A 12,098-nucleotide genomic window follows, 5' to 3' on the forward strand; every position below is an offset into this window, starting at 1 on the left:
TCTGATTTTGTTTCATCTTGAGTCAATTTTGGGAGTTTGTTGTGTTTCTAGGGATTTCATTTAGGTTATCTAATTAATGTACAATTGTGCATAGTGTTTTTAAAAAATATTTATTTCTACATCCCACCCCCCACCCCACTGTCTGCTCTGTGTCCATTCATTGTGTTCTTCTGTGCCTGCTCATCTTCTCTTTACACAGCACCGGGAACTGATCCTGGCACCCTCCAGAGTGGGAGAGAGGCACTAAATCTCTTACATCATCTCAGCTCCCTAGTCTGCTGCATCTCTTATTGTCTCTCTTCTGTGTCTCTTTTTGTTGTGTCATCTTGCTGTGCCAGCACTCCTGTGTGGGCCACCACTCCATGTGGGTCAGCTCTTTGCACAGGCCAGCTTGCCTACACCAGGAGGCCCTGGGAATTGATCCCTGGACCTCCTATATGGTAGATGGGAACCCAATCGCTTGAGCCACATCTACTTCCTATGCATAGTACTCTTTTACAATCCTTTTTATTTCTGTAAAATGAGTATTAATGTTCCCAATTTCATTTCTGAGTTAGTAATTTGAATATTCTTTTTCTTAGTCATTCTAGCTAAAGATTTGTCTTTTTTTAAAATCAAAGAAACATTTGGATTTGTAAATTTTCTCGCTTTTTTTCTTTTTCAGATCCCAGAGATTGAACCCAGGACCTCAAACATGGGAGCTACTGAGTGACATCTGCTCCCCTCTATTGTTTTCCAATTCTCTATTTTGTTTATCTCCATTCTAATCTTTATTTCCTTCCTTTGCTGACTTCAGGCTTAGTTTGCTCTTCTATTTCTAGTTCCTTAAGATGTAAAGTTAGGTTATTGATTTGAGGTCTTTCCTCTCTTTTAAGTGTTTAGAGTTATAAATTTCCTTCTTAGCTCTGTTTTCACTGTATTCCATACATGTTGGAATGTTTTCATTTTCATTTGTCCAAAGTATTTTCTAATTTTCCTTGTGATTTCTGCTCTTGCCCATTGGTTAAGAGTTTAATTACATATTACATATTTGTAATACATATTACAAATTTAATTACATATTTGTGGTTTAATTTACCTATTTTCAGATTAACAAATTAATTAAATTACATATTTGTAGTATCACTGTGAGCAGAGAAGACATTTTGTATGATAGTGGGGTTTTTTTTCCCTCCTACATGGGAAGCAGGCACTCAACCACTGAGCTACATCCACTTCCCAATAGCAGTCTTTTTAAGTTTATTGAGATTCTTTGTCCATCCTGGAGAATGTTCCACGTGTACTTGAGAAAAATGTATATTCTGCTGTTGTTGAGTAGAATGTTCTGTATGTATGTGTCAGGTCTAGTGGGTTTATAGTGTTGTTTAAGTCCTCTACTTCCTTACTCATCTTCTAATTGTTGTATCCATTACTGTAAGTGGGGGTATTAAAGTCTGTATTAGTCAGCCAAAGGGGTGCTGATGCAAAATACCAGAAATCGGTTGGTTTTTGTAAAGGGTATTTATTTGGGTTAGAAGCTTACAAGTCACAAGGCCATAAAGAGTAAATTACTTTCCTCACCAAAGTCTATTGCCACATGTTGGAGCAAGATGGCTGCCAGTCTCTGAAAGGGTTCAGCCTTCCTCTTCAGGCTCCATGGTGCCAGCTTCTTCTGGTATCAGCTGTAGGCTGATATATGGCTTGTCTCTCTCCCTGGGGCTCATTCCTTTCCAGACTCAGCTGCTCTAGTCTTTCCACAAGGTCAGCTGTAGACTAACAGGCTCCGTCTCTTCCTGGGACCTCTACCATGTCTAATGGAGCCTTCTCTCTTTCCTCACATATCTGCTTCTCTGTGTATTTACTTCACCGGGCTCCAACATCAAAACTCTTCCTCTCTTCTACCAAAGAGGCAGGGACTCAATGTCCTACTGAGTTGGCCGAATCAAAACCCCAATCTTAATTTAATCAAGTAAAAGTGAAACCTCTGAATCTAGTACAATCTAACATGCCTAGAGGAACAGATCAGTTTACAAACATTAACCCAATATCTATTTTTGGAATTCATAAACAATACCAAACTGCTACAAAGTCTCTGTTATTATAGACTGTCTCTCCCCCTTCAAATCAATCAATATTTGCTTCACATATTTTGGGATCTCCTGTTAGGTACATATATAATTGTTATGTCTTCTTGAATTGACCCCTTCATCAGTATATAATGACCTTTTAGTACTTAGGTTCTGTTCATGATAAAATTCTGGTTTTAGTTGTCTGAAGGGGACTTATTTTGATCCCATTTCTTAATAATTATCCTATGTATGAAATTCTAGGTTGGCAAGTATATTCTAAAGTACAATAAAGAGTTAATTCTTCATTCTCATGGCTTCCATTGTTGCTATTGGGAAGTCAGCTGTCTGTCTAGCTGTTATTTCTTTAAGGTTAAATGGTCCTCTAGATGCTTTTAAAGTTTTATCCACCTTTACTTTTCTACTGTTTCACCATGATGTATCTAGAGAGGATTTATTTGTATTTATCCTCTTTGAAATTCACTGGGCTTCTCAAATCTGTACCTTGATATATCTTTCATCAGTTCTAGAAAATTCTCAGCTATTAACTCTTCAAATATTGTCTATAGCTTTTTCTTTTTCCTTCTGGGGACCTGATTAAATTTACATTGGGCCTTCTTATTCAATAGTTTAATGCATTTATCTTTTTCTCTGTACTTCCCATCTCATTGTATAATATGCCATCTGCTGCATATTAGACAATTACTCTCACCTTTAGCTCAGTTAATTCTCTTTTTATATGTAATTTGCTAGTAAACACATCAGTTTTTTTTTTAAAAAAATTCATTATCTTTTTCTATATGTTATGTTTTTTTTTCAAATTTGCCGTGGCACGTGAAAGGAATGTCAAGAAAAAGGTGCATGCTCTGGCCCAACCCAACCACACACAGTCTACCACGATCTGTTCCCTGGAAACCGCCCCGGGACACAAAGGCCGGAACGCGGGGCACGGGCCTTGTGGGGTCCTACTGGGCAGGGCGCTGAAGGAGCGCGGCCTCGCCCGGGTGCAGCAGCGAACACACAGAGATATACACACGCCTGCACAGACCCGGAACGAACGCAAAGGTGCTACTCTCATTTTCTTCCCACCCGCGCCTCGCCGGAAGACGTCACACCGGAAAGGGAAGTGCGTCCGCCGCCTGGGTTTCAGGGTAGTGTAGCCTCGAGCCGCGCCGGTTCCGGGGGTGGTTTTCTTCTCACGGGTCTTGAACGCACCTGGCGGAATCTCATTCCCAGTTCTCGTAAAATGTCGGGGAGACCCAAGTGGGCTTCCTTTAGCACTTTATGGCGCACACCCAGATCTTCATGTTGTTCCAAACTCATACCTTATTCTAAGATTACCCCGTGCCCTTCCAATCCTCCCTCCCCCGCCCCCGGTTAATTCACAACGGGGCAGCCTAACTTCCCCTTTGGAGCCAAGCAGTCCTCGCCTGTAATCCTCTAGTGTCCCTAGTGGGACATTCCCTAGTTTGGCCGGGCAGCCAGTGAGACACAAAGGACTCGTGCCCATCCTCTGTCCTTCCTTTCTAGGGAGCTCCAGGCACATGGTGAGAATACGACCCAGTTTTCTGCGACAGCCCGCGCGTCCCGTTTGGTTATCTCCCCCTTTATTTTCAAGGCCGGTTTGGATGCTCAATTATATAGTCACCTATTCTGGAACCACTGAAATCCTGCCTTGTGCTCTCTGGAAGAACAGAAAGCAGGTAGCGGGACCTAATCTTGTTCTTCCCAGGCACGACCACAGATGACTGAATTCTGTCGCTAGGGGCCACCCCAGCAGCTCCCCCACTTTAGAAATCTCCAGTCTTAGGGCAACAGTCTTATGTTCCAGTCCATTCCCCATTACTTCATTCGACAACAAATACGCTCTAAAGGCAACATGCCTCAAGTTCTCTGAAGAACTCCAGGTGGCAGCTTGGAAGCAGACCTATGATTTCGCTGGGGATGGAGACGGCAAGCTGTTCTCTTTACAGGTGCCCTCATTATAGTTCCCTAATTCCATGGAGATGACAGAGGCCTCACTCTGGGAGCACAAGGCCCCTTGTTTCTGGATGAGAACCTTCTTACACAGTGCAGATTCACGGCAAGGACTAAAATTACAGGTGTTCCACTTACCTTAGCAAAGGTTATTTCCTTCCAAATAATCACTTATGTTCCTTATCTACAGGAGGGCCTCTGCTTCTTTTTAATTGGTCCCTCAAAAAGCATTTCTAGGGAGTGTGTTTGACATTGCTTAATCCTTACAGTTCCAAGACCCTTTCTTTCTTTCTCCGGCTTGGATCAGCTTCTCACCCGTGGGAGCCCATTACTTTTTCTCTTAGAGCCTTCCTCCAGGTATGGTGGATATACAGGTTAATAGGCTTATGCCTTGAGGGGAACCAAATAATAGCTTTGTGGAGGAAGAGGTAAAAGCAAGGAGACAGACTTTAACTGTAAAAGATATCAAACGTTCAAAGAGGAACATAAAACAAATTATCTAAGAATCATCCTGTTTTAGCAATTGTTAATATTTTGTCATTTGCCCTTTAAAAAATGTGAGTTAGTCTTCTTTTATTCCTTTTATATCTCACTAGAGGTAATCACCTCTGAAATTATTTTTAAACAATTTTCTACTTTTGCTTCATGTATTGATACATATATATGTAAATAATGGATATTTAACAGTTATATCACACTATATGTATCCCTGTGCATTTTATTTTCAGTATTTTAGCCTTGTTAATACATGTAAACCCAGTTCAGTCACTCATTAAATATTTTAAGTATCTCCTGTGGTGGGGATACAATACTGAACAAATGATAACAAAACATCAGTGCCCTCAATCATAAGCTATTTACTTGCTGTTTGTGCTCTTTTCTGTATCTGTTATGCCTCAATGAAATTTACAAAAACAAAAAACCACCACCACCCTCTACTCTCATGGAGCTTATATCCTCATGAAGGACATACAATAAACAAGTAAACTATATAGAATGTCAGGTGGAGTTAAGTGCTATGGAAAAAATTAAGGTAGGAAGGAAGAATGGGCATGTCATGGAGGGGTACTGCTATTGTAATAGCGTAGTCAAGGAAAGCTCTCCAGTAAGAGCAAAGATCTGAAGGAAGTGAGAGCCCAAACCATGTCATAATTAGGGGAAGAGGATTCTAGACAGAGGGAATAGCAAAAGCAAAGGTTCTGAAACAGAAGCTTGCTGTGCGTGTTTAAGTCATTGCAAGACCAGTAGAACTGGAGCAGAGAGATCAAAAAGAAAGAGGAGTGATGAGTCAGACAGATAAAGTGGAGGCAGTGCGTGGTGGCAATATTATGTAGGGTTTCTACTTTAGCTTCTACTGAGTGAAGTGGAGAGGTATTAGATGAGTGACATTTTAGATTTTTACAGTATCTGGCTGCTGAACAGCAAAAACAGGGAAGCAAGGATGGAAGCAGGGAAACCAACTAGAAGGCTACTGCAATTATCTGGACCAGAGATGTCAGTGGCCTGGGCTAGGGTGGTACCAATACAGGCAATGAGAAATGGTCTTCCTCATATCCTGAAAGCTAGTAGAAATGACTTCTGAAGCTTGGATGTTGGGTGTAAAAGAAAGTAATCAAGAATGGTTCCCCACTGTTTGCTCTGAGAAAACTGGGCCTCACATAGGTGTGTCTGGGTTGTTTTCTGCTTAAGCTGGGAAAGGAATCTCAGTCTATGTGGCTACTGGTTTCTGCTGCCCTGTCCTTGTTTGTTAATGGTGGGCTTTAGAAGCAGGGAGCAAAAAATTCTAGTTTTCTACATTGGCAACTCTAAAGAGCATCTGAAACACTGGAACAGTGATCCTCAAATTTGGGTACAGGACTGCTGGGAGTCTTTAGGGGAAAAAAGGCAAACAATGCTTCCTGGTTTTAGGTTTCAGCAAATTTCAGAAGACTGAGGGGGAATATGCTTATGATAGGGCTGGGAGAGGGAGATCATGAGTTCATCTTTGGACATGTTAGATTCAGGATATCTGTCCAATATCCAAGTAGAGATGTCAAGTAGCCAGTTGGTTATGAAAGTATAGAATTCTGGTTAGAGATAAAAACGAAGTTGTCAACAAATGGATAAAGCCATGAGACAGGATGAGAGCCGCAAGAGGTAACTAGAAAAGCAGTCCAAAGACTAACTCTAGGGGAATTCCCATGTCTAGACCAAAGGGAGATTAAAAAACTGGAGACATAGCAACCAATAAGGAAATCTAGGTGTGATAACTGGAAATGAAAAAATGGGTGAAAAGTGAGCAACTGTGTCAGATAATGCTGAAAGGTCAAGTGAAAGTACTGAAAAATGATCAATGAATTCTGCTACATGGAGTCCATCAGTGAATCATGGACAAGGACAGTGAATGGAGTGTACACAAGAGAATGAGAGAGGAAAGGAACTGGAGACAATAAGTACTAGATAGCTCTATTAAAGAATCTTGCTACTAAGTGAAGCAAGAAATGTAGTAGGTAAAGGGGGATAAAGAATATGTGTTTAAAGTTGAGGAAAATTACATGTTACTATGCTGATGAGAAAGACCCAAGTAGACAAGATCCATTATTCCTTTCCCTAGGCAATGCAGGAAAGAGGACAATTGTGGGAACAATGTCCTTGATTAAGGATAGGTTCTAATTCACTAGAGTAGTTGGTCTGAGATAAGGAGGCATAAGAATGCATGAACAAGATGCACAAAGGCGAGTAATCTTCATACTACATTTTTCTCAGTGTACTAGGAAGCAAGGTTGGCAGGTGAGAAGTGGGGAGGTTTGAGAAGATATAATAAAATAGTAACTATAGGAAATGGGACAGTGACTGGACTAGGGAAACAAACACTTGAGGTTTACAGTTGTATTTAAAAGGGACTGGTCATAGTGGTTCCATTTTTCTTCAGCCACTTTTAGTGGCATAGGTGCAGGAACAGAGCTCTATTATTCCATCACTCCCCCTCCCCTAACCCCCACCCTCCGTGCTGTGGTTGCTTCATTTGAGTACTGAATTGTATTAAATTTTTAAAATGCCACAATTAGCCCACAAAGCCTTTCTGTCGAGTCCACATTTTTACTCTTTCAAACACTGCTGCAATGAACATCCTCATGTAGGTCTCTTTGTGCTCACATGGGACTTCTAGTTCATGCTATACATATAGAAATGGAATTGCTGGGTTATGAGATATACTTAGCTATAATTTTACTGCATATTGCCGTGTTACTCCCCAAAACAATTATACCGATTTACCTTCTCACCAACAGTGTGCAAGAATTCTCATATTACTCCTGCCAGACTTAATCTTGCCAGCTTAATAGGTATGAAATAGTATCTCATTGTTTTACTTTGCAACTTTCTCATTTCAGGACTGAGCATCTTTCATTTGTAAACCAGTCTTTGTCTACCAACAAAACTCCAATAAACTGCTCGTTTAACAAGACTATATTTAGCAACTACTATGTACCTGATATTGTGATAAGCAGGGGAAGAAAAACAGTTACCCTTTCTGGAGTTCAGAATCTAGTGCAGGAAAAAGAAAACCAAACAATCACAAATGCAAACTGGTGGGTCACATGAAGTGCATTAACAGTGATCTATGAACACGTAAAAGAGGGAGACCACTCAGTTTGAAGCAAGATAGTTGGGGAAACCTTCCCTGAAGTGATAAATTTGAGTTCTAACAGATAAGTAAGAACTAACTAATTCAGTAGTTATCTGTAAAAACCCATTGCAGTTATAAAGAACTAAGCCCCAACAACAACATGCCTGAAAATGCGTGAGTATTTCCTTATCTTTCAGTATTGGCACAGAGCTGTGCTGGATGCTCTGGAAGGCACATGCCTCTTCTGTGGCCCTCTCCCAGGCACACCTAGATAAGAGGGGGGCGCAGGAGTGCAAGATGGCTTTCTCTTGGCTCACTTTTGCAATTCTGAGACTATTAATTCTGCCTCATTGTATCAAGCTTGAGTCTCACGTCATGTGGTTATATCAGCCCTATATGCTGACAAAGAATCCCATTTTTGATACTTTATCTCACTCTGAATATTTTTTTAAAAAATTCAATAGAAAAAAAAAGGTGGGGTGCTTAGAAAGATAAAATTACTCAATGTCATTATTATTTTAAAAAATACCAAATCCAATCCAAATTAATGTCTTTAACAGTAGGGGGCTTGTTAAAGAGATAATGAAGACTGTAGCAACATGGAAAACATTTACAACATTTTTTTAAAAGTATGATACAAGATTTTATCTATAGTATGGGCAAATGTAAATAAGTGGTATGTATAGGGAGTAGGGTTATGGGTGAATTTAAGGGATTTAATTTACTGAAATAGTTGGAGAAAACATTCCAAGGCTCTTCAGCATTTGTCTCTGTCCAAACCAGCCTGTCACATCCCTTCATACTCTCACCCCCAGTGACACTGTGTTACAGGAGCTCCTTGAATATAACAGGGCTCTGATGATGGCAGGGGTAGAGAGCTATCTATACCTTTGGAACCAAACAGTTCTGGATCCGAAGCCTGAATCTGCCATTTGGGTCCTACGTTGGGCAAATCACTCTTACCTCTCTCTCTGGTTTCATTTTCCATTATAAAACAAGGACATAATACATATATTAAATCCCTCAATGCAATCAACTAGCTTAAGCAAAAAGAGGAAGTAGGGGAGCAGATGTAGCTCAAGTGATTGAGCGCCTGCTTCCCACGAGGTCCTGGGTTCGATTTCTGGTACCTCCAAAAAAAACAGAAACACAAACTAAACAAAAAAGCCAACTCTTGTTGGGGAGCAGATGTAGCTCAGTGGTTGAGTGCCTGCTTCCCATGTACAAGGTCCTGGGTTTAAGCCTCGGAACCTCCTAAAAAGAGGAAGTAGCTGGACTGCTTGTGAGTTGCTCACTGAATCCCAGGAAGAGCTTCAGAAATCAAACCAGGTCCAAGGACCTCAGGAATTGAAAATAACTGTGCCAGCCTCATGCATTCCTACTTAAGATATCTCCTATCACTGAGCCTGGGAGCCATCCCACCTTGTGTTCCTGTGGTTAGTAAAGCAGAGATTGTTAGAAGGGAAAGAAAGAGGGAGTAAAAAGTAGGGCAAAGACAAAAACTACAACTATAATATGGATGTGTCAAGGATTAAATGAAATGCCATAGGTAAAAGCACTTAACACAATGTCCTTTAGGTAGTCAGCATTCAGTAAGTGGTAGCTATTATTAACCCACCTGGCTGTGAAGAGTTTAGCAGTTAATCCCTTGGCCTTGATGCACCATTCCTTAATGTTAGCCAAGTTCTGAAAATGGAAAAAGACAAACTGACTCCCACTCAACTAAGAAGGCTATTTATTGAAAGAATACAAAGATCTTACAAGGATGCATTTGATGTGATCCTAAAAAGCTGGGTGTTCATAAGTGCACAGTGAGTGGTTGCTGGGACTAGGAAAATCCTTTGCTCAATCAGCCATGCATACATCCTCCCTGTCAATGAATATGTGCTGAGGTTCAGATTGTTTGGATCTAGGCCAGGCTCTACAAACCAACCAGCAGTCTCCTTGGGTCTTCTGGAACTAAGTCTTTATAAACTTCCGTAACACTGAGGCAGCACTCAATTGGTTACAATTCGTCATTTCTGCACGGTCTACTATGGGGATCCCCAAATAATCAGCAGCAAAATGAGTTCCTGATGCATTCTAGCCAATCAAAATGGGAGTCTGAGTAGAATTACCCATTGCCAAATTATATATCAGACAATACAAGCATGGCCTTGACACTGCATGTACTAAGCACAGAGTATTACAAGGTTCCTGAATGATAAACATCTTAGAAGAGCAGATATGCCAAGAATTATTCCATCTTGCTTCACATGTGGCAGATTCACTAGGCTAGTCATCCCACATTTCAGCCCTCATGTATATCTTCCCTGCACAGAATGATGAAGAATGCTTGAGAGCTGCCTCACGCCATCCAGGATGAGAGAAGGGTCAAAGATCCTGTGATCTGGCATGCAAAGAAGCCAGGAGGAAAAGTTCACAATCAATACCACCCATATCATCCTTCCCAATGATTCATCATATTATTATGGCTGGAAAAATCTGCTTATCTTAGCGTGAGCAGTTATTGAGTGGGTGAAAGGCATCAATGTCCACAGGTGCTTCAAAATTTGTCTGCTTTGTTGGTGCCAATGAACCAACAAAGGTTCTGGAAATTCCTTTAGGATCACCTGTGGAAGGTGTTAGGGCAACAGTAAAGGCCAGAGGGGTCACTGAAGCTCAGTTCATGCTTCACTGATGGAAAAGCACTGTGGACCTAAAAGGTTGATTTTATGGTGAAATATTTCCTTGGCACACTTGAGCAAACTGCTCTTTCTTCAAAGTGAGGTTAAGACAAAATTTATGTTAGTGGGTAATTGGAATTATGCTTCTCCACAGTAATTTGGGGGTTAAATTCTCCTTTTCCCTTAGTTTTGTTTTCCCAACAATCTGATATAGAAAGTTTGGGCGGTGCTTTTTCGTGGGAGTTAAGAATAGCACAAATACACACACACACAAAATCAGTATAGCTGGGAAAATGAAAAAAGTCACCAATAGTTTAAGCATTTATATTCCATAACCATTTTGGTTTATAAGCTTTCAACGAGTTGCTTTAAATAAGTTTGTGACAAATTTGCATGTGTTTTGCTGCCTCTTACATTTTTATGAATTCCCAAGGTGTCCAACCCTGGGGTGCTCATTATATGTTTGGCAACTGATCTATTTTTAAAATTTATTTTAGATACCTCTGAATTCCAAAATACCTTTTCAGTAGTAAGGCCATGGAGCAAGATTCAGGACACCTGCATTCTCCACCCAGGTTTGCCATTATAAGCAGTATCACTGTGTGAACCACCTCACATCTTTGGCTTTTTGGTTTCTTCATCTGTACAATGAAGTGGTTAGACTAGTTGATCTAATTCTTTGAGTGAATTCCTGGAGGTTGAATTGGTTTCCATGGTGAATTTAGTATAAGAGCTACAGCTGAGTGCAGTTGTCAAACAGTTTAAAAATGAGTTTTTGGTCATGACTGCAGGAGCTTTAATTATAAAAAGGCTGTAAACAGTAGAGGCTACAAGTCAAGCTCTCAAAAGCTGGGAAGCCCCTGCATATGTATATTTCAAAGCTTTATAATGTCCAATATATAGGCATATCATTTACAACTGGTTATATATGATATTTATAGAAGTTTTTACAAAAGTCTGCAATTAGATCTGAGAATGTGGCTTTTATGTATTAAAACATTCTGCCAAATGGCAGTTTTCTCTGCATACAACATACAAACACACACATAATTCACTATATTCTCAAGTTTTCTCTCCAGTAAGAATGCTGGAAATAAAGCAGTATTTTAGCTAAAGATTTCTGCATATTCCTTTATTTCAGGGTCTCTAGAGTTTATTTCTAGCATGAATTCTCTGGTGTTTAGTAAGAGCTGAGCTTCGACTAAAGTTTTTACCACATTCCTTACAAACATAGGGTTTTTCTCCAGTATGAATTCTCTGGTGATCATGCAGGTTGGTTTTCTTTCGGAAGGCTCGCCCACATTCATTACATTCATAGGGTTTCTCTCCAGTATGAGTTCTCTCATGCTGAATAAGGGATGAACTCTGACTGAAGGCTTTCCCACAGTCAATACATTCATAGGGTTTCTCTCCAGTGTGGGTTCTCTCATGCTGAGTAAGTGATGAACGTCTACTGAAGGCTTCTCCACATTCATTACATTCATAGGGCTTTTCTCCAGTATGAATTCTGTGATGCTCTATGAAACTTGTACTCCTTTTGAAAGCTTTCCCACACACATTACAATGATAAGGTTTCTCTCCAGGATGAGAAATAGGTTGCTGACTATAGGCCTGCTCACAGTCATAGGGGTTCTCACCAATATGGACCCTTTGATGGTCAGTAAAGTCTGTAATATAACTGAAGTCTTCCCCACAGTCATTACAATGATAGGACTTCACTTCAGTAAGAGTACTTTCATCTTGAGTAAGAGATGAGCTATGCTTGAAGTCTATGCTATAATTATTACTTTGGTAAGGTTTGCC

General features: G+C 40.3%; 1 protein-coding gene across 1 annotated transcript in view; it reads right to left on the reverse strand.

Annotated features, from left to right (window-relative positions):
- ZFP90 (ZFP90 zinc finger protein) overlaps positions 1-12,098 on the reverse strand; it is a 46,104-nt gene that overhangs the window by 11,121 nt on the left and 22,885 nt on the right. Inside the window, exon 6 of the mRNA XM_071209113.1 lies at positions 9,248-9,315. Within this exon, the coding sequence (XP_071065214.1) occupies positions 9,248-9,315 (68 nt within the window). The remainder of the gene's footprint in view (positions 1-9,247; positions 9,316-12,098) is intronic.

This window comes from Dasypus novemcinctus, chromosome 18 (genome assembly GCF_030445035.2).
Source record: "Dasypus novemcinctus isolate mDasNov1 chromosome 18, mDasNov1.1.hap2, whole genome shotgun sequence".
Classification (NCBI taxonomy): domain Eukaryota; kingdom Metazoa; phylum Chordata; class Mammalia; order Cingulata; family Dasypodidae; genus Dasypus; species Dasypus novemcinctus.